Source organism: Salvelinus namaycush, chromosome 4, assembly GCF_016432855.1.
Source record: "Salvelinus namaycush isolate Seneca chromosome 4, SaNama_1.0, whole genome shotgun sequence".
NCBI lineage: Eukaryota > Metazoa > Chordata > Actinopteri > Salmoniformes > Salmonidae > Salvelinus > Salvelinus namaycush.
The window spans coordinates 63,568,596-63,591,499 of NC_052310.1; the positions used below are offsets into that span (position 1 = coordinate 63,568,596).

The following is a 22,904-nucleotide window of genomic DNA, read 5'->3' on the forward strand; positions in this document are numbered from 1 at the left end:
CACAGAGGTGCTAAGAACAGCCCTGTTCCTCTTTCAGGCCATCTTCCTTATTTCGGCTGCATTCATAATTCCACTACTCATGATCTTAACAAAAGGCTTTAAAGCAGTGCTGCAGATCTTTGAAACAAACTTACAACACACATTTCAAATTTCATAAAATATCATTTTAGTTTAAAAAACTGAAATGTCAGTCATCACAGGCAAATTGACAAATTTAACAATTTCATATTAATTGAAAAACAAAAACATTTGCTTGTTGTTGCTAGGATAGTCAGTCAGTTAACAATGACTTCATAACTATGATATGGCACAGCCCAAAACTTAAACACAGAGCTCGCCAACTATATTTATAAATCATTTACTATTTATTTATTATCAGCTGGTCTAATGACAGCTAAGAATATGCTTATAAAGTGCTGCTATCATGGATATTAAATAAAGACAAATAGCATTTAATAACTGTTACTTTGTCTGTTATCAATCATAGATGAAGATGTGAAGTGTATATCAGAATCCTCCCCTTCAACATTTCTTGCTGTGTTTTAATTTCTGTCTGAGGTTATGTCAATCAATCAATTGTTTTTATATAAATAGTCTCTATATGAACAGTTTTAATATCTCCAACCCTTTTTTCAGTCCTCCAAAACAACATGTTATTCGGCACAATTGTACAATTAGGACACCAAATGGCACCTTAAAACCCCACATAGTGCACTGAACTATCTAGGGAATAAGGTGCCATTTGGGATACACACAAAGTTTTAGCTCCTCAGGAACGGTCCACGGTTCAGTTCCCGCCCAGAGCGTTGAGAGGGTCGTCAAAGATGTTGCCCGAGTCGTCCGCTGCACTGGTGTCCTGGGAGGGAGGGTTCTTCTTGGACTTGGATGGAGGCTGCTTGGGCACTGGCTTCACAGTGCTGGGAGAGAAGATGTCATCTGTGGAGAGAAGCATGGACAGTACTGTAAATGTTTCAGTTCAACCTGGTGGCAATGGCATTGTAAGACTGGATGTGTGTTTGTTTTTGTGTGTGCACCATTGGAGGCTGCTGAGGGGAGGATGGCTCATAATAATGGCTGGAAAGGAGTGAATGGGATGGCATCAAACACATACCATTCCACCGATTCTGCTCCAGTCATTACCACAAACCTGTCCTCCCCAATTAAGCTGCCACCAACCTCCTGTGGTATGCACACATACCTGTATTTGTCTGTGCGTGTGTGTGGTGAATTTCAACATACATGTTGAAACAGTTGAGGAACAACAATGCAAGTTCTAGATATTCTGAAATATGTGCTCTGCAAATACTCACCCATATCATCATCAAATATTGATTTAGTCTCCACCTTCTTGGACTTCTTCTCTTTTGGTTTTGAAGTGGACGTCATATCAGCAAAGATGTCAACGTTGTCATCAAACAGACTGGCATCCAAGGATTTCTCTTTGTGCTTTTTGGGTGGAGTCGTTGCTTCATCCTGTGATAACAGTAACAGACATATTCAGACAAGAAGCAGACAGACACATGCACACACACTTTCCAAGGAATATATTGATTTCCCTCTACCTCCTGTTGCAGAGATCGTGACTGTTGGATAAACAGACGTGCTGACCCAGCACGCTCTGTGACAGACCAACTGCATTTACACTATTACAATGAAAAGTTCGTAAATTCCAGGCCGCAAAATTAATTTAAACTGAAATCATAAACAGACTGACTGTTCAATTGACTGACACAATTGATCATCATGACCAATACCTGGAAGATGTCCTGCTTGGGAGTAGAGTTGCTCCCAGCCTTAGAGTCTTTACCACCAGCAGTAGTGGGAGTGGAGCTCTTTCCTAGCCCAAAGATATCCTCTTCATCCTCCTCCTCCAGGAAGGAAGATGCCTTGGCCTTCTTAGCTGACCTCGGCTTTACCTTCTTGAACAGGTCACCCATGGGGTCGTCAAAGAGGGATTGAGGGGTCGTCTCTTTCTCCTTCTCACTCTCATTCTTTGATGTCACTTTACCCTCTGTAGTCTTTGTTGTGGGATTGGGGGAAGGAGTGGTGAGTATGGGTGAGGGGATGGTGGGGTTGGGACCTGGGGTAGACCCAAAGAGGCTGTCGGACCCAAACAGGTCATCCTCGTCAAGAGAAGGCAGCACCTTCACCTTGCTACCCTTAGAAGAGTCTTTCTTTAGAGGGGTGTTTGACACTGGTAGTGTAAGCACTGACGGTCTGACAGAGAAATCGGTGAGCAGCGGTTTGGAGGGTAAGGCAGAGGTTGGGGCTTGGTAAGGTAGACTAGACCTAGGCAGAGTTAGGTTAGGTAGTCCCGGGCTAGGCTGGGTTGGGTTAGATAGTGCTGGGCTAGGCAAGGTTGGGCTGGGTCCGGCCTGGTCCTCTCCCTGGTTCTCGTCTCTCTGCTCCACAGATCTCTGAGCTGACGTCTGCCGTGCTGCCCTGGTCTGGGGCCTGCGGCAGATGGAGCCTTTAGCTCGACCCTACAGGAAAAGAAGACACATGGAGTCATAACAGGGGCTTATTTAGGAAGTTACAAGGTTAGAGCTTTATACATTACATTTCTATAATATAAGGATCCAATGTAGGTGTTCCATGTTTCCCTCACCCTGTTCCATTATGTCCACCCTACCCCAGTGCCAGACCCCTGACCCACCTTGTTCGCACTCTGTAGCGTGGACACCTGGACCGGATTCTCGAAGCTAACCCCTCTGTTGCTGGGGGGCTTGGTCCCTGCCGAACTGAGGCTAGCACTGGGGCTGGGGCCTGAGGAGCTGGGACTGGGGCTCAAGCCTGGGAGTACACTGACCCCCCCTGGGATCCGAGAGAACGCGTCGGGCAGGAGGGCAGCAGGGTTGATCACCAGGTTGGCCTGAGAGTGAGGAACACATTTGTTCACAAGTGTTGACCCAATTTCATACCAACTAAAGGCCTTTATAAGATAGGGTTTTGTAATCAGAGCACAGTACAGTGAATACACATGCAAATGTTTATAATTTGGATTGGTCCTCAATTGGATTTACAAGTAATTTTGTTTTTGCAGTCCCTCATGATCATCAGAACCAAGCAGTAGACAAAACAGAGGAAGTGAGACCAATAATAAAGATAAAGAAAGTAATAAAATGTAGAAGTAGGAATAACATCTATTCATGAGGTTTCAGGAAGAATAAAGGCTGAGCATTCACTTTCAGTTTGACGATAAAAAACAAAACCTTGTGAGAATCAATTTGATAGTCACACGGTCTCAGTTTAGCTTTTAAGCCAGCAGTGGAAAAGAAAAGACGATATGTTTCACGTCAAAGGCGGAGGTTCACAGATGACTGGCAGAAAACATGTTGGGAGAATGAAAGCTCATTCAGAAAAATTAAAGAAAGAGTAAAATATTGAATAATAAAAAGACTGATTTAACATTTCAGAAGATTACTTGGAGTTTTCCAATTCGTGAAGGCTCTTTAGATTTTACAGGACTTGGTGTCGGCTTCTGTGCAGTTGAATGACATAGATCATGTTAAGTAATCTAGACAGGAGTATCTCCAAAAGCGATGTAACAGTATAATAACTATCAACTGAGAGGAGAGAACATAACTGTCCACAGATATCCTTCAAATTCAGAAAAAATGTAAGGCAACAATACCAGTCAAAAGTTTGGATACCTACTCATTCAAGGGTTTTTGTTAATTTTTACATTGTAGAATAATAGTTAAGACATTAAAACAAAAAAAACAACATATGGAATCATGTAGTAACCAAAAAATTTGTTAAATCAAATATATTTGAGATTCTTCAAAGTAGCCACCCTTTGCCTTTATGACAGCTTCGAACACTCTTGGCATTCTCTCAACCAGCTTCACCTGGAATGCTTTTCCAACAGTCTTGAAGGTGTTCCCACATATGCTGAGCACTTCTTGGCTGCTTTTCCTTCACTCGGTGGTCCAACACATCCCAAACCATCTCAATTGGGTTGAGGTCGGGGGATTGTGGAGGCCAGGTCATCTGATGCAGCACTCCATCATGCTCCTTGGTCAAATAGCCCTTGCACAGCCTGGAGGTGTGTTGGGTCATTGTCCTGTTGAAAAGCAAATGATTTTCCAACTAAGCGCAAACCAGATGGAATAGCGTATCGCTGCAGAATGCTGTGTTAGCCATGCTGGTTAAGTATGCCTTGAATTCAAAATAAATCACAGACAGTGTCACCAGCAAAGCGCCATCACACCACCTCCTCCATGCTTCACGGTGGGAACCACACATGCAAAGATTATCCGTTCATCTACTCTGCGTCTCACAAAGACACGGCGGTTAGAACCAAAAATCTCACATTTGGACTCATCAGACCAAAGGACAGATATCCACCAGTCTAATGTCCATTGCTCGTTTTTCTTGGCTCAAGCAAGTCTCTTCTTCGTGTCCTTTAATAGTGGTTTCTTTGCAGCAATCCAACCATGAAGGCCTGATTCATGCAGTCTCCTCTGAACAGTCCTCTGTTACTTGAACTCTGAACCATTTATTTGGGCTGCAATTTCTGAGGCTGGTAACTCCAATGAACTTATCCTCTGAAACAGAGAACTTTGGCTCTTCCTTTACTGTGGCGGTCCTCATGAGAGCCAGTTTCATCATAGCACTTGATGGTTTTTGCGACTGCACTTGAAGAAACTTTCAAAGCTCTTGACATTTTCCGGATTAACTGACCTTCATGTCTTAAAGTAATAATGGACTGTCGTTTCTCTTTTCTTATTTAAGCTGTTCTTGACATAATATAGACTTGAGCTGTGTTCGAATACCCATACTAACATACTGTATACTTAATGAGTATATACCATACTATTAGTTCATTTTAGTATACTTTAACCGAACCGTATCCTAACAGTTGAGCGTACTAAATCTTGGCCTGTCTACCGGAAGTAGATGCTGTTGCTATGCAACCTCTTGCTAGCTAGTTAGCATAACAAATGACTAGTTAGACATTTTACGACTTCGGGTGTGTTCTTAAATTCAATCTGGAGTGCCAGAGTGTGCTCATAATTCAGAGCGTTATCAGATTGTCCGTTTGTAAATGAAGACGGTTTCGCTCTCGGAGAGTACACTGGACGCTTGGGCCGAGGAGTCGGATTGATTTGTGCGTTCTGGCCGTACAACGGCAGTCAAGCACCCAAGCTAACGTTGGCTTCCAGACACAAATGAAACGACTCTGACCATTTTACTCGCCCTAGCAGAGTTGGTTAGGCAGTTTTCATGTTATCCAGAGCGTTGGTGACTAACTGTGCTGCTGGAAACAACTGATTTACGCTTTTTTTGTCAACGTTTACTGACACCGGCCATATTCAACGGGTGTTGAGTACTCGTAAATGAATTATTCTGCGCTCTGGTACACTAAAACGAGTGCTCTGAAATCGGAATGGATAGCCAGAGCGAATTTACAAAAGCACCCGAATGTCCATTGAGAACGCACTACGACGATACAATTTAGCTATGCTAAGAATGACGGGAAAAATCAAGTCACTAAACGTTGGGTTATATACTGGCAAATTTAATGTATAAGTAGCCAACTAACATACCGGTACATACTGCTGTAATAATATGCTATGTGGTTCATAAGGACAGCGTAGCTAACAAATTGTCAGCCAACATAACGTGTAAGGTAACCTATTTGAAAAGTCATAACTTTATTACATTGCTCAACATTTGTCATCATTAGCAATGAATTTCTATCCGATCTCGTTGGACATAGACTGTATATTTTCCACCATTATCTTCAAATCAAAAAACCATGTGAAGCCACGCCCATTCCTGAAGAATTGCATTATGGGCCCTAAAGTACGGAAATAGTGTCCTTTTATCCTTCTCTTTTTTTTTTTATACATTTTATTTAATTAGATTTTTAATTCAAAATACAGATCAACAATTTACATTCTTACATCATACAAAACAGAACGCAGGTATTAACGAAAAAATACTGGAACAAACAAAAAGTATTAAAAAAAATAAACAATTCTAGTGCACTTGTAATCACTCAGAAAAAAATCTTATTGTAAAGATTTAGGAAAATGTTAATCTTGGTATTGTTCACTAGGGTTAATGTTTTAATAAAATTGTTAAATTCAATCAAAAAAATCTGTAATTTTGGTATAGAAGTTTGGAATTTTTGTTTGTGTATGAAGTATTTTGCAAAAAGAATTTAAAAAAAATCACAATCATTTTAGTGGTCTTGTTATCATTGCAATAGTAGCATATTATATATTTCATGTCAAACATTAGGTAGTGTTCATAATGGTAAATAAGTATTTTGCTAAGTTTTCCCAAAATTCTGACCAATTTACATTCAAAAGAACAAGTGAGACAGATTCTCGCCTTTTTCACAGAAATAGTGTCCTCCGTGTGTATACTTCCTATTCGTGACGTAAAATATGATTGGGAGTATGAGTATTCGAACACAGCTCATGTCTTTTACCAAATAGGGCTAGCTTCTGTATACCACCCCTACCTTGTCAAAACAAGGAAATAAATTCTACAAATTAACTTTTAACAAGGCACACCAGTTAATTGAAATGCATTCCATGTGACTACCTCAAAGCTGGTTGAGAGAATGCTGGTTGAGAGTGTGGAAAGCTGTCAAGGCAATAGTTGGCTACTTTGAAGAATATCAAATATATTTTGATTTATTTAACACTTGTTTTGGTTACTACATGATAAGTCTTAACTATTATTATACAATGTATAAAATAGTCAAAATAAAAACTTGAATGAGTAGATGTGTCAATTTTTGACTGGTACTGTACGTACTCCAGAGGCGGCGGGTGGGAGGAGTTATTTTGGACGGGCGCATTGTAACGGTTGGAATGGAATCAATGGAATGAAGTCAAACGTGGTTTCCGTATCATTGATGTGTTCCATTTAAGCCATTACAATGAGCCTATTCTCCTATAACTCCTTCCACCAGCCTCCTCGGACACCCTTTAACCCTTTAATCATAAGCACATGGGCAATCACTTATTCTGTATAGACTAAGACTCGTAGTTTAAATCAGCCTTACCTCACTCTCTGTGACTGGTGCTGTGACAGCAGGTTTTGAGGATGGCTTGTCTTTAGTGGGTTTACTGGGCTTCTCCGATACCTTCTGAGGATGCAGGTCAAAGAAAGGACAAGGACTGAGGATGTACAGTCCCCGGTAAAGTCATCAAGTTGTATTCATATTGTATTGATTGAGGTGATTTAGAATAGGGTACCGGAGGAGCTTTGTGCTTGACAGAGCTGAAGAGGTCATCTTCATCATCACCAAACAGCGTTGGAGCTGCCGACTTCACTGAGCTAGGCCTGGAGCTCTGAGACAGGAACACAGCATTTTATCATCACTACTATCATTCGTACAATTGATTTATCACTCAAAGGGGTAGCAAGTAGTACGTGCGTCAATGTGCTGATGCAATACAAGACATCCACCCTGGTCCTGGTGAGTGCAGGTGTCTTGCTCTAGCCCAATACTAACACTTATATCCTCTCACTAAGCCTACTGTCCCTAGAACTCACCATAGACTTGTCAGGTGTGGCGAAGATGTCAACGTCAGGGTCGTTGTCTCTCTGCTGAGTCTGACTGAAGAGCAGTTCCTCATCCTGGAACACCCCGGTACTACTCTTGGTACGAGGACGCTCCTCCGCAGGCTAACAAACAGATACAGAATTTACAGACACACACACACACACACACACAGGAATTGTCAGTAGTATGAATAAAATCATTTAGACCTTTAGTGTGTTTTTGGCAACAGGTTTGGTCGGTATGGAGATAGGGGCAGTCCAGTCACCCTCCTCTTCCACATCATCAAACAGACTGAGGGTGTTCTTCTTTGTTTTGGCCTCCTTCTCCATGGGGGAAGGGCCCTCAGACAGGAAGTCATCACCATCCGGGTCGTCCAATGGGCTCTTAGTCTGCTTGTTTAGGCACAGGAAGACAGAAAGGCGTCAAAGTGAGTACAGCACCTCACACTCACAGGCATAGGAGCAGGGCTCAATCTCAATTCACCTTCCTCTCTCTTTGCCTCTTTCTCAACTATATTGGAGGAAAAGGTCCAAGGTCCCTCACCTCAGGTCTTTATTGTCCAATGGGTTTTGAGAAAGAGACGAGGAGAGATAATGTGAGAAATCACAGAAAGATTCATTTAGAAAGGTCCCAAATGGCCAAAACTAGGTTATGGTTAGGATTGGGTCAGTTTAGCTGATCCTAGATCTGAGCTTGGGGGAATTTCTACCCAAGTCTTACGTACATCTCACCTTGGCTGCTGCCAGTCTGTCTCCCAGCACGTTGATCCCTCCAAACAGACTGACGGCCCCTACTGGCTTCTTCTTACTCTCACTGCCCTCTAGTGGAGAGGACAGGGATGGCACCTCAGGACTTTTGTATTTCGTTACCCTCTCCTCCTCTGTAGGTTTCTCCTCCACTAGGGGAGGAGGTGGTGCCTTCACCTCTGGTTTGTCTATCTGGAGCAGCGAGGGGGCTGGGGAGGCTACAACAGGTGCCTAGAGAACACGATAAGGGCACAGGAGAAAAGGGTATGAGCTGGGGGTAAAGGACTGAAATAGCATTGATTACAGACATAGCTATCAATGCAGGGATGTTACCACACATACAGTATATTTATATGAACAGTACGTCAAAACAGTACTTCCTTACGACAACGATATTCATTCAATAATATATTGTTTTAAAATAATAGACAAGAGCCTAGACATCTATGAAGTATTATCTTTTTTAACAATTCCATTGTTGCCTTGATGGCTTTTCACCTATAGGTTATTCATACATGCCCAAATGGCACCCTATTCACTATATAGTGCACTACATAGGAAATAGGCTGTGGACAGACATCATCTGTAAACCAGGCTTACTTCAGGGTCAGCTGTAGTAGAGCTGTTGTTGACGTTTGTTTTGAAGCCGAAGAGGGATCCCTTATCTTCATCATCCTCATCTTCAAACAGGAGAGACACTCTCTGGTGCTTCTTCTGACTGCACCAACACACAGACATTTACACCACACTAAGACGTCATACTACAGATTGAGTATTTGTCTACTATTGCTATGACGTTTACCTCGACTCCTTGGTAGCAGCAAAGAGATCATCATCATCCTCATCGAACAGGCTGTCTTTAGGAACTGCTTTGACACTGGGTAGACTAGATGGGGCACTAGTACTGGACTTCATCCCTCCAGTCTTACCCTCTGTCTTACCAGCACTAGGCTTGGAGCCCATCCACTGGTCCTAATACAGAAAGAATACAAAAGGGTTAAATAGATATATGTTGAAGTAATAGAAACAACCTTCACAAGTAAGCCTGGTTCAAAATCTACCTTTCTGGTGTCTGCAGATTTGTAGGAATAGGATGGGTGTAAGCTATATTAAATCAAACTTTATTTGTCACATGCGCCGAATACAACAAGTGTAGACTTCACCATGAAATGCTTACTTACAAGCCCTTAACCAACAGTGCAGTTAAAGAAGAAAATATTTACCAAGTAGATTAAAATAAAAGTAATAATAAAAAGTAACACAATAAGAATAACATTACAAGGCTATATGCAGGGGGCGCCGGTACCGAGTCAGTGTGTGGGGGTACAGGCTAGTTGAGGTAATCTGTACATGTAGGTGGGGGCAAAGTGACTATGCATAGGTAACAAACAAAACAGTGAATATGTAAATTGTAAATTGTCCGGTGGCAATTTGATGAGTCGTTCAGCAGTCTTATGGCTTGGGGGTAGAAGCTGTTGAGGAGCCTTTTGGTCCTTCCGTCCTTTTGGTCCTTCCGGTACCGCTTGCTGTGCGGTAGCAGAGAAAACAGTCTATAACTTGGGTGACTGGAGTCTCTGACAATGTTATAGGCTTTCCTCTGACACCTCCTATTACATAGGTCCTGGATGGCAGGAAGCTTGGCCCCAGTGATGTACTGGGCCGTTCGCACTACCCTCTGTAGCACCTTACAGTCAGATGCCGAGCAGTTGCCATACCAGGCGGTGATGCAACCGGTCAGGATGCGCCCGATGGTGCAGCTGTAGAACCGTTTGAGGATCTGGGGACCTATGACAAATCTTTTCAGTCTCCTGAGAGGATAAAGGTTTTGTCGTGCCCTCTTCACGACTGTCTTGGTATGTTTCGACCATGATAGTTCGTTGGTGATGTGGACCCCAAGGAACTTGAAACTCTCGACCTGCTCCACGACAGCCCTGTCGATGTTAATGGGGGCCTGTTTGGCCCTCCTTTTCCTGTAGTCCACGATCAGCTCCTTTGTCTTGCTCACATAGAGGGAGAAGACGTCCTGGCACCACACTGCCAGTTTTTAGACCTCCTCCCTATTGGCCGTCTCATTGTTGTCGGTGATCAGGCCTACCACTGTTGTGTCGTCAGCAAACTTGATGATGTTGGAGTCGTGTTTGGCCACACAGTCGTGGGTGAACAGGGAATACAGGAGGGGACTAAGTACACACCCCTGAGGGGCACCAGTGTTAAGGATCAGCGTGGCAGACGTGTTGTTACCCATCCTTACCACCTGGGGGGCAGCCCGTTAGGAAGTCCAGGACCCAGTTGAGGAGGGAGGTGTTTAGTCACAGGGTCCTTAGCTTATTGATGAGCCTCGAGGGCACTATGGTGTTGAACGCTGAGCTGTAGTCAATGAACACCATTCTCACATAGGTGTTCCTTTTGTCCAGGTGAGAAAGGGCAGTGTGGAGTGCGATTAAGATTGCGTCATCTGTGGATCTGTTGGGGTGGTATTCGAATTGGAGTGGGTCTAGCGTGTCTGGGAGGATGCTGTTGATGTGAGCCATGACCAGCCTTTCAAAGCATTTCATGGCTACCGACGTGAGTGCCACGGGGCGGTAATCATTTAGGCAGGTTACCTTCTCTTCCTTGGGCACAGGGACTATGGTGGTTTGCTTGAAACATGTAGGTATTACAGACTCGGTCAGGGAGAGGTTGAAAATGTCAGTGAAGACACCTGACAGTTGGTCCGCGCATGCTTTGAGTACACGTCCTGGTAAAACGTCTGGCCCAGCGGCTTTGTGAATGTTGACCTGTTTAAAGGTTTTGTTCACATCAGCTACCGAGAGCATTATCGCACAGTCATCCAGAACAGCTGGTGCTCTCGTGCATGCTTCAGTGTTGCTCGCCTCGAAGCGAGCATAAAAGGCATTTAGCTCATCTGGTAAGCTCGCGTCACTGGGCAGCTCGCGTCTGGGTTTCCCTTTGTAGTCTGTAACAGTTTTCAAGCCCTATCTGAAGCGGTCCTAAGCCCATTGGATGGCAGAGCCATCACCATATTGCTTACCTCTCCAGGTATTTCAGATCTGTGAATACCAAAGGGGTAGTGGCTAAAGGAGGGGGCTAAGGGTTCTTTTCTGACAGGCTGAAGATTATGTAGCAAGGTTCCCTTCCCTCCCCTTACCTCGTCATCACTGAAGAGGGAGCTAGAGACAGGCTTCTTGACTTTTGGAGTGGCGGCTTTAGCTTGGCTTGGTTTAGACTTCTTCGCAGACGCAAACAGATCCTGCATGATGCAAGAAAGGGGTTAGATATGAAGACGCAGTTACAAATCATAATATTTTTGGGACCGAAATAGGTCAGGCTCATTTTCTCACTTCTTCCTCCTCGTCATCGAAGATGGACAGAGGAGCTTTGCTGGATTTGCTCTGGGTTGTGGGTTCAGGTTTAGACTGACTCTTAGGGATGGTTTGAAATATCTAGAAAGACAGGGACAGAGAAAGGTGAAGTTACATCTGTAAAACAAGACCATGCTTCATGATCAACCTAACGTTCTAAGCATTAATTGTACGACTCATGTAGATATTGATGTAGTTGATAAGCATGAGAAGTACCTCCATCAACAACCTTCAGGAAATGGATGCATACTTGAGAATGAGTGTTAAAAAAAAGAAGAAGCACACCTGTGAGTCCTCATCGTCAGAGAACAGACTCTCCGCCTGGGGTTTTTCTGTCTGCTTAGTAGGGGTTTTCACCACGTCTGGAGGAGGGCCGTTCTGTAATGAACAACATGGGGGAAGAAAAGGAGCGCAAGAGAAACAAAGAGAGAGTTAGGAAGAAAGAGTGAGGGAGATATAAGAGAGAGAGATTGTAGATAGATAAATATAGATAAAGAGATGGATGAGAGAGATGGGTAGATGAGAGTCCCACCTCCTCCGACTCTTCGCTGGTGGAGGGCTGTCGTTTCTTCAGTGCCTCAGTTAGTAGGCTCTTGGTACCAGGACCAAACATGGAGACGCCTCCTGCTGGCATCTAAACACAACACACAACCATCATTACCACAACTCATCACTATAACCAACAACCATCAGCATAATTCATTACCAAAACCAAAAATCATCAACAGCACAACTCATCAACACTACTGTAAGTAAGAAACTTATAATCATGATAACCAAGTGCCCTAAATCCATTATTGTAATCACTCTAAAATCATGAGTCAATCAACACTTGTTAATATGGAAACACAATGTACACGTGTGTATATTCACCTTTTTCTGAGGAGCCCGTTTCACCTCTTCTTCCTCCTCCTTTTCCACCACCACCTCCTTCCTGCTCTGTAGGGTGGGCGGGGCGACAGAGCTCTCACTAAAGATGTCACCATCCTCATCTTCATCATCTCCTCCAAACAGATCCACTGTCTTCTTTTGCTTGGATTTCTTCTGTCCAGCTGAACACAGGTAACACATTAGTGCTTGCGCTGAATACAGTTTTAGTGCTTCAATCTATAGCTAGATGACTCCTGATATCTCCAGGAGTGATAAGTATAATTTTGGTCTTAAACTGTTCTAGTACTGTCTTTTTGCTAGCTAGGGCCATCTGCTTTAAGTGCTGTCTGTCTTCTCAGTAGCCTACTAGGTTTGTGAACTGCTGACAACTTGCAGCTGATTGTTGACACCAACCACTATTAAAGGGATATTTCAGTTTAGATTTCCACTTACTTTTAGTTTTGAAGCATCATCCAGACAGTTGGTTTGGTCTGAGTTCCATTCCTGAGATTTCTCTGGCTGGCTTAGTTGCTTGCATGAGCCATATAGTAGTAGTAGTAGTGGCCAAACTCACCAAAATAACGTGCTTCAATACGTCCCCACAAGAAACTCTACAGCCATCTCACGTCTTGTGGGCTATACATGCATATCAATATCAAAACACTTAGCTATTTTCACTATTACGAGCATAAATGTGTATAACTTCAATTGTGCTTACTTCCTGTTTTCGCGTAGTCACACCTACAAATTATGGTTCTCGAGGCAAGCGCAGTGCAGACACAGCATTCAAGCTCTACACCACCCAAAATCATTCAATCAAAACATGTCTGAATCGGACAGCTACGAGCCTGAAAAGGATGCATACTTTGCAGAACCATATTTATACTGATTGGTATAAAAAAGGGATGTGTTTCTGCACCACGTACTCTCACTACTGGTGTCCCCCAGGGCTCAGATCAAGGCTCTCTCCTCCTCTCTCTATACACGAAGTCACTCGGCACCATCATATCCTTACATGGTCTCTCCTATCATTGCTATGTGGGTGACACTCAACTACTTTTCTCTTTCCCCTTCCTTCTGACACCCAGGTGGTGACACACATCTGTGTGCCTGGCAGATATCCCATCTTGGATCTCTACCCACTACCTCAAGCTCAACAAGACAGAGCTGCTCTTCTATCCAGGGAAGGCCTGCCCACTCCAAGACCTCTCCATCACTGTTGACAACCCCACGGTTCTCTGCAAACATCAAAGCAGTGACTCACTCCTGCAGGTTCATGCTCTACAACATCTGTAATGTACGACCCTACCTCACACAGGAAGCGGCGCAGGTCCTAATCCAGGCACATGTCATCTCCTGTCTGGACTACTGCAACTCGTTGTTGGCTGGGATCCCTGCTTATGCCATCAAACCCCTACAAATGATCCAGAATTCTGCAGCCCGCCTGGTGTTCAACCTTCTCAAGTTCTCCCATGTCACTCCCCTCCTCCGCACACTCCACTGGCTTCCATTCAAAGCTCGCTATGCTCAAAACCTACACCCCAACCAGAGTACTCCATTCTGCCACCTCTGGTCCCTCCCAAAGGCCTTTTGTGAACTAACACTCGCACTTCACTTTTTTCCTCCTTACTAGCTCTGACTTTGTTGATAGCTACTTTGAGGAAAAATGTACTTACTATGACTGAGATATGTGGTTGTCCCACATACCTATCTTAAGACGAATGCACTAACTAAGTTGCTCTGGATAAGAGCCTCTGCTAAATGACTCAAATGTAAATGTAGTGAGGCAAAATGTTAGATGTGAAACTCATTGCATGAATGAAAATAGGGTGAAAATAGGCTGACTCTTAACTTGAGATTCACATGCCTAAGAGTAAATTATGTACTTGCGATTCTTACTGATATTTTACAATCGTTGATTTAAGTCAGTCAAACAGTAGCCTACCTGAGCTGGACTTAAGGCTTTTGCCAGTGAAGAAGACATCCTCTTCATCGTCATCGAACAGCCCCCCTCCTCCTCCCCCTAAAGAGGTCTTTCTAGGGGCTGATGTCTGGGTCTTGTTGGATTTGGATAGACTGCCGTTCTCTCTGCCCTCCACTGAAGCAGGGTTATTGGGAATGCCAAACAGGCTGTTCTCTATGGGAAAAGAGGAGGACAGGACAGACTCAGGGGATGATCTTCTCAATACCATTACAGAATTGTCAACATGTAGTCAACTGTGTGTAGTCATGTTATGTAGCAGTATTTAGCTTGAATTGAACAAATTCCATTCCACTGAATAAATTCCAATTCCATTTCAAAAGGGTAAGAGTGAATCTGTAGAGGCATTATGTCCTCAAGCCCCCCAAAAGTGTCCGACAGTTATTACTATCTTATAATCAATGTCGCCTTTGCTGTCCTTGGGGCATGTTTATGTTACCTGGGAATATTGACACAGCCACTGAAGGAATCTTCTTAGCAGACTTGACAGGTTCTGGCAGAAAAATAAGAGAAATACAAGTTCTGTAAACAGGTCCAAGTCTCAATACTGTCCAGGAAAAAGAATCTAGCAAAATGTACACGGTAACCCACGACAACTAAATTAGAAACCGTGACCAGTCAGTCATTGTACAAAATTAACAACATTCTCAATTAATAACATGCCCAAACTGAGAGAAAGGGGAAGCTACTATTTGAACTTCCCCAACAAGAAATGTTCGTTTACAAAACATTTTGCTACAAAGTGCCCTAAACAAAAACGGCCTTGGTGTTTCAACGGTTAGTTGTAGGGCCATTATTACCTGTGGCGTGAGCTGTGTTCCTGGTCTTCTCCTCTGCTACAGGCTGTTCAGGTGCATCAGAGAACAGATCTCCCTGGACAACAAACATATCATTAGGTCTGCTATGGATTCAGACAAAACAAATAAAAAAAATACTATTTGGGAGCCTTTAACAAGCCAGATAGATTTTGTTCTATCATATTAAATGAAATTACAATTGGTAAGTCACATTTAAAAATTAAGATATGGAAGCTACAAAAAGGCATTCAGGTTAGCATACTTCATCGTCATCATCAAACAGTCCTCTCCCTCCGCTGAAGAGGCCTCCTTTCCCTCCGAACGGAGAGAAGTCCTCGTCCTCCATCTTCGGCGGCCCAAACTCCTCCTCACTGTCATCTTCAATAGCTACAACAACAAACAATCAGGTCTTGTGTCTACAAGAAACATACAAATAAATAAAACAAATAAATGGAATGTCATTTTATTATAAAATTACATCTAATTCAGTTACTTTGAAGCGAGACTACCTCCACTGATGTTATTCTGACTGAAGTGTTAGCTTAGCAGGGACCACATACACTGAGTGTACAAACATTCAGAACACCTGCTCTTTCCATGACAGACTAAACAGGTGTATCCAGATGAAAGCTATGATCCCTTATTGAGGTCACTAGTTAAATCCAATTAAAATCAGTATAGATGAAAGGGAGGAAACAGGTTAAAGAAGGATTTTTAAGCCATTCAGAGGGTGAATGGGCAAGACAAAGGATTTAAGTGCCTTTGAACAGGGTATGCCAGTTGGTACCAGGCATTGGAGTCAACATGAGCCAGCACCCCTGTGGAACGCTTTTGTCACCTTGTAGAGTCCATGCCACGATGAATGAGGGCAAAGGGGGGGTGAAACACAATATTAGGAAAGTGTTCCTAATGTTTGGTATACTCAGTGTAATTGGATGCATAGAGTGTGAGATTAGGTGCTTGTTCACGACGCAAAGTAACGGAAACCCTCCTTTACATAAGTGAGTGAATGAATGTCCTACCCTGTGGCCTCTCAGGCTTGGGCTCTTTCTTTGTTTGACTCTTCTTCTTAGAGGCAGACGATAACGCTTCATAGAGGTGACATGGGAAAGGAAACATGAGCATGCACATGCAGAACAATAATATGAAGTAAAACATCTATGTACTCTTGTAATTCGCATCACATTTGCATCACATTTGATGTATGGCCTACATCAAATGAAAACATATTTTAAAGTCTATATGGAGCAAACAGTGATGATACGATTCAAACAGGGAGGAAAGATGATTGACTTTAGGCAGATTTTTCTTCAAGTGCCAAACAGTTTCTGTATACAAATTAGGGCCTGGTGTTTTGCGCAATCACATAACATAGCAAGATTTTATCCTGTATTTTCAGCATGAATTGAGAATTACAGCAAAAATTTAAGCAATTGTCTGAGGATGGTGCTGGACCATCTGACATAAAAAGGAAACAGGTTGGGCAAGGCAATAAGTTATCTATAGCAGAAACACACTGGTACCCAGGCTAGTAGAGAAGATCATACAGAAACAGGGAGTGTGTGCAGGGCCGGCCCGCCCATCAGGCAGGATTAGAGCGGCAGATTGAATAGGGCAGTATTTTCCGAGCTAAACTGACCAAGACGCACCCACTTTGACGAAGACAGGGGTGCACAATATCTATCTTGTCCATGCCCAGCGCGCCTCTCCAATGCTGCTGTTGGAGAGACGCAGCGGCACGCCACCAAAGCGCCGTCATTTTTCCAACAAGTAGAGTGTCTACAGCCTCTGGCTCCCTATCAAATAGCAATGTGCTTCGATGTGAATATGAATTAACATGTTAACACACCATACCCTAAAACAGGACAAGTCAAAATACAATTTTCCAACAGGTAGAGTCTCTATAGCCCTGGCAGATGGCCTTGGTGCCCTGGCAGATGGCCTTGCCCCTAAAATCATTCAAATTCTACTTTGCGGGTATAGGAGGAGGGCGGCATATTGCTTTAATCTATAAGAAAGTAGAACTAAAGGAAATCTAAGATGTGTCAAATACATTATATCCAGCTCAGGGCTCCAGCTATGCATTTGGCTTGCTAGCTAAGCGGCTATATGTCAAGATGAAGCTTATTGGTTACAGCAGAGACTTTCAATCCCCTCTTGTTGCCTAAATTGTTTTGTGCGTTAAAATTCTAAATAAAATACATTTTTTAAGATATGTTACATTCGGTAATATTGTATGCCCCGGTATGGTACAGAAATGGTGTGAAAATCTGGATACCGCCCAACTTCAGTGTTGAACAGTTTGCAATACAGGTCATCATAGCTGCGGGAAGTACCCCCTGAAATCATAATTTATTATAAAAATATAAAAAAATGTGTGCGCATTGGACCTTTATTACTCCTGTATGATCAGACAAAAATAGTAGTCAGCAGCACAGGGAAAACAATCTCTCTGCAACCCCACCCCTAAACATCTTCCTGCAGCCATGCAGGTTATATCAAGTCAACTTACATGTGCGATCTCCCTCCGGCTTGCTGATAGGTTCCCCTTTGATTCTGGCAGCCAGCTCATCAGCAAAGGATGATGGTCCTGTGTTCTGAATGTGACACAAAGACTTACGTAAAAGAGAGGTGGAATAGAACATTTAATATTCATGCAAGGGGACATGTAAACATGCTATTAACTAACATGTTATATTAAGTCATACATATAAAGTATTAGCAATGTTGACTTAACTGGATAAATAAAGGTAGTAATATTTAATAAATGACCTGTTTGTAATAATGTTAGTATCATTATCCAGCAGGAAAACATTAAATCACAAGCATACCGTTATGCACTCATCGTCGTCGTCATCTTTGTCCGATTCTCCGAATATGTCTGATTCTTCCCCCTCGTCGTCATCACTCAACATGGACGACTTCTGCAGAGGAAATCATTCAATGTCATCCATGCTGTTGCAAATTGCATTTACATTCCTGACTAAGATAAGAGCGTCTTCTAAATGACTAAAATGCCATCATTACCATCGTCACCATAAACAATAGCATTCTTATGGCCAGTGTCCAGAGTAGGTAGGATTCAATCAATCACACACTTTTCTGTTGTTTCGTCTTTGATTAAATTGGCAAATACCCTAATCATCCCTTGTCAGAATTGTTCACACAAAGATATCCACCAACTCTGGGTTTGAACGTTGACCCTGACAGTCAAGAGTGAAATTGTCCTCACCTTCTTAATGCTGCTTGGCCCCTCCTCGTCCTGGTCAAAGTCTTCGTCTGACTGCTGTTCACAAACACCACAGGGATAATACAATTATCTGAATAAAATATAATTTTCTGTATTTTCACCTCGTTTGGATTAAGATTTAAAATTATGCCAACTTCACTCTGAAAAACATTGTTTCTTTCTGGATGAGTAGAGAAAAGTCTTACATCAGCATCTTTGCCATCTTCGCTGTCGATAACACTGTCCCGATCGCTGTCGATTGATATTTCTGTATAGTAAAAAAACACAACAGTTTCACAAAAAATACATGACAGAGGTTCTTCGACAGAGGTTACTCTTCCCAACGATAAAAAAAAACAGTACTTTTGGGGGGTTTGAACCGGTTCAGAACTTTATTTTACTGGTCGGACATGTAGAACGGAAAAAATAAATAATAAATAATAAATAATAAATAATTTAATTTCCAACCCCTGCTTCCCAGTACGTGGAGGAAGCGTATTGTGATGCACTCTCCAAACTGTGCCAAGAGTTGCTGGGCAAAAGTGTGAAAACTGCTTTGTTACATGTAGAACCACATTTACCCCTAAAGCATATATGATCAAACATTAAGTGATGCAGCACTGGCATCTACTTACATCTGATCCTACCCTGAGTCAACTATTTTTTTAAATTCCCTCTTTATGTTTATAAACAATGTTCAAACTTCAGCAATAAAAACTTGCTAAAGCAAGCATTGACTCTGGCTCCAAACAAACCCTCCTTGCGCCTCTCAGAAATGGCAATCATCCCTGTGGCAATTGCGCACAAAGTAAAGTAAAAAGCTCTGACTTTAGACACCCTCGGTGTGGTAAAAGGTTTAACATTAAAGGCTTTATTTCATGTAACACTATGATTGTTAATTGCATCTTACGTTGCCCATGTGATATGGCCATAAAATGTTTATTGACGAGTTCATCTGACTCTGAGAAAGTAGACAAAGGGCTTCATTGCCAAAATCCTGAAGTATCCCTTTAAGAAAAGAATTAGTGAGCATAAGAGCACCATAAGGCGTAATGATGACAATTACCCTGTTGCCTGCCACTTGAACAAAATGTTCAGTGCCTTTACGTTTTCAGGGTATTAAAAAAGTTTAACTTTCACCCAGAGAAGATAGCGCTGCCACTATCAAGGAGCAGGAAACTAATTTGCATGCTTATAAGAAACCCCACTACTTCAACGAACCATCAAACAGGAAAAGCATCAATACAGGACTAAGACCGGCTCTGACGCTCGTCAAATGTGGATTACAGGGAAACACACCCACGAGCTGCCCAGTTACGCAAACCTACGTGACGAGATAAATGCTTTCTATGCTCACTTCGAGGAAAGCAACACTGAACCATGCATGAGAGCACCAGCTGTTCCGGGCGACTTTGTGATCAAGCCAATGTAGGTAAGACCGTTAAACAGGTTAACATTCACAAGGCCGCAGGACCATATGGATTACCAGGACGTGTACTCAGAGCATTCGCTGACCAGCTGGCAAGTGGCTTCACTGATTTTTTTTTTGTATTTCTCCCTGACTCATGTCTGATGTACAGTTGAAGTTGGAAGTTTACATACACTTAAGTTGAAGTCATTAAAAATCATTTTCAACCACTCCACAAATTTCTTGTTAACAAACTATAGTTTTGGCAAGTCGGTTAGGACATCTACTTTGTGCATGACAATTCATTTTTCCAACAATTGTTTACAGACAGATTATTTCACTGTATCACAATTCCAGTGGGTCAGAAGTTTACATACACTAAGTTGACTGTTCCTTTAAACAGCTTGGGAAAATCCAGAAAATGATGACATGGTTTTAGAAGCTCCTGATAGGCTAATTGACATAATTTCAGTCAATTGGAGGTGTACCTGTGGATGTATTTCAAGGCCTACCTTCAAACTCAGTGCCTCTTTGCTTGACATCATGGGAAAATCAAAAGAAATCAGCCAAGACCTCAGACAAAAAAATTGTAGACCTCCACAAGTCTGGTTCATCCTTGGGAGTAATTTCCAAATGCCTGAAGGTACCACGTTCATCTGTACAAACAATAGCACGCAAGTATAAACACCATGGGACCACACAGCCGTCATACCGCTCAAGAAGGAGACGCTTTCCGTCTCCTAGAGATGAATGTACCTTGGTGCGAAAAGTGCAAATCAATCCCAGAACAACAGCAAAGGACCTTGTGAAGATGCTGGAGGAAACAGGTACAAAAGTATCTATAACCACAGTAAAACGAGTCCTATATCGACAACCTGAAAGGCCGTACAGCAAGGGAGAAGCCACTGCTCCAAAACCACCATAAAAAAGCAAGACTACGGTTTGCAACTGCACATGGGGACAAAGATTTTACTTTTTGGAGAAATATCCTCTGGTCTGATGAAATAAAAATATAACTGTTTGGCCATAATGACCATTGTTATGTTTGGAGGAAAAAGGGGGAGGCTTGCAAACTGAAGAACACCATCCCAACCGTGAAGCACGGGGTGGCAGCATCATGTTGTGGGGGTGCTTTGCTGCCGGTTGGGACAGGTGCACTTCACAAAATAGATGGCATCATAAGGGAGGAAAATTATGTGGATATATTGAAGCAACATCTCAAGACATCAGTCAGGAAGTTAAAGCTTGGTCGCAAATGGGTCTTCCAAATGAACAATGACCCCAAGCATACTTCCAAAGTTGTGGCAAAATGGCTTAAGGACAACAAAGTCAAGGTATTGGAGTGCCCATCACAAAGCCCTGACCTCAATCCTATAGAAAATTTGTGGGCAGAACTGAAAAAGCGTGTGTGAGCTAGGAGGACTACAAGCCTTACTCAGTTACACCAGCTCTGTCAGGAGGAATGGGCCAAAATTCACCCAACTTGTTGTGGGAAGCTTGTGGAAGGCTCCCTGAAACGTTTGACCCAAGTTAAACAATTTAAAGGCAATGCTACCGAATACTAATTGAGTGTATGTAAACTTTGACCAACTGGGAATGTGATGAAAGAAATAAAAGCTGATATAAATGATTCTATCTACTATTATTCTGACATTTCACATTCTTAAAATAAAGTGGTGATGTAACTGACCTAAGACAGGTAATTTGAACTAGGATTAAATGTCAGGAATTGTGAAAAACTGAGTTTACATACACCTTAGACAATTACATTTAAACTTCTGACTTCAACTGTACATGTTTCAAGCAGACTACCATAGTGTTCTTGAGCAAAGGGACAAAGGTAACCTGCCTAAATGACTATTGTCCCGTAGCACTCACATCTGTAGCCATGAAATGCTTTGAAAGGCTGGTCATGGCTCAAATCAATACCATCATCCTAGACACCCTGGACCCACTCCAATTCGCATACTGCCACAATAGATGCACAGATAGTGCAATAGAGATTGCATCACACACTGCCCTCTCCCACTTGGAAAAGAGGAACACCTATGTAAAAAGCTGTTCATTGAATGCTGAGCTGTAGTCAACACCATTGTGCCCTCCAAGCTCAATTAACTAAGGACCCTAGGACTGGACACATCCCTCTGCAACTGGATCCTTGACTGGTGGTGGGTAGGCAGCAACACATCCGCCACTCTGACCCTCAACACAGGGGCCCCTCAGGGGTGCGTGCTTAGTCCCCTCCTGTACTCCCTGTTCACCCACGACTGATTTGCACACGCACGACTCCAACACCATCCTTAAGTTTGTAGACGACACAACGGTGGTAGGCCTGATCACCAACGACGGTGTGGTGCCAGAACAACAACCTCTCCCTCAATATCAGCAAGACAAAGAAGCTGATCGTGGACTACAGCAAACGGATTCACATCTACGAGGCTGTAGTGGAGCGGGTCGAGAGCTTCAAGTTCCTCAGTGTGCACATAACTAAGGGTCTATCATGGTCGACACACACCAACAAAGTAGTGAAGAGGGCATGACAACACCTCTTCCCCTTCATGAGGCTGAAAATATTTGGCAGGGGCCCTCAGATAAAAGTCTATAGCTGCACAACCAGAAAAAAACCTTTAATGTTAGCTAAGTGACTAACATTAGCTTGCAAAATCAATCTTCCTGGATTAAGATCCCTGCTGTCTAATATTTGTTTTGTGCATGCTGCAAACTGCGTTTTGAGATACTTGCATTAGCTGGATTGTCTGTCTTAGTAGTGAATGATTGTATGCGCTCGTTAGCATTTACCTAGCATCCACTATGGTGGTCCGTAGTACTTTTGTCAGCATTCTGGTAAGTATATATATTTAATATTTTTACCTTTGCAAAATAAAAGTGAGCCCCTTGTGTGCACTACTGTTATTACTGTATATCCCAGGATTGCACAGGCACGGTATGGAAATCTGAGTACTGCCCTCCAACAGATGGT

At 42.8% G+C, this 22,904-nt stretch overlaps 1 protein-coding gene across 9 annotated transcripts in view; it reads right to left on the bottom strand.

Annotated features, from left to right (window-relative positions):
- Window positions 1-142: 142 nt before the first annotated feature.
- Window positions 143-22,904, bottom strand: part of washc2c (WASH complex subunit 2C) — a 28,879-nt gene continuing 6,117 nt past the window's right edge. For 2 of the 9 annotated variants that reach the window (XM_038992165.1, XM_038992168.1), the window contains exons 7-32: window positions 18,723-18,784; window positions 18,520-18,573; window positions 18,119-18,211; window positions 17,800-17,902; window positions 16,310-16,375; window positions 15,550-15,674; window positions 15,291-15,363; window positions 14,930-14,983; window positions 14,455-14,646; window positions 12,513-12,691; window positions 12,172-12,273; window positions 11,925-12,017; window positions 11,619-11,720; window positions 11,426-11,527; window positions 9,080-9,249; window positions 8,878-8,995; window positions 8,263-8,508; window positions 7,738-7,920; window positions 7,522-7,653; window positions 7,221-7,316; window positions 7,028-7,111; window positions 3,425-3,481; window positions 2,657-2,872; window positions 1,755-2,483; window positions 1,311-1,473; window positions 143-936 (exon numbers count right to left, since the gene is read on the bottom strand). In XM_038992165.1, coding sequence (XP_038848093.1) covers window positions 788-936; window positions 1,311-1,473; window positions 1,755-2,483; window positions 2,657-2,872; window positions 3,425-3,481; window positions 7,028-7,111; window positions 7,221-7,316; window positions 7,522-7,653; window positions 7,738-7,920; window positions 8,263-8,508; window positions 8,878-8,995; window positions 9,080-9,249; window positions 11,426-11,527; window positions 11,619-11,720; window positions 11,925-12,017; window positions 12,172-12,273; window positions 12,513-12,691; window positions 14,455-14,646; window positions 14,930-14,983; window positions 15,291-15,363; window positions 15,550-15,674; window positions 16,310-16,375; window positions 17,800-17,902; window positions 18,119-18,211; window positions 18,520-18,573; window positions 18,723-18,784 — 3,743 coding nt within the window. In that variant the 3' untranslated portion in view covers window positions 143-787. The remainder of the gene's footprint in view (window positions 937-1,310; window positions 1,474-1,754; window positions 2,484-2,656; window positions 2,873-3,424; window positions 3,482-7,027; window positions 7,112-7,220; window positions 7,317-7,521; window positions 7,654-7,737; window positions 7,921-8,262; window positions 8,509-8,877; window positions 8,996-9,079; window positions 9,250-11,425; window positions 11,528-11,618; window positions 11,721-11,924; window positions 12,018-12,171; window positions 12,274-12,512; window positions 12,692-14,454; window positions 14,647-14,929; window positions 14,984-15,290; window positions 15,364-15,549; window positions 15,675-16,309; window positions 16,376-17,799; window positions 17,903-18,118; window positions 18,212-18,519; window positions 18,574-18,722; window positions 18,785-22,904) is intronic. The other 7 variants (XM_038992170.1, XM_038992167.1, XM_038992166.1 and 4 more) reach the window with 6 other exon arrangements.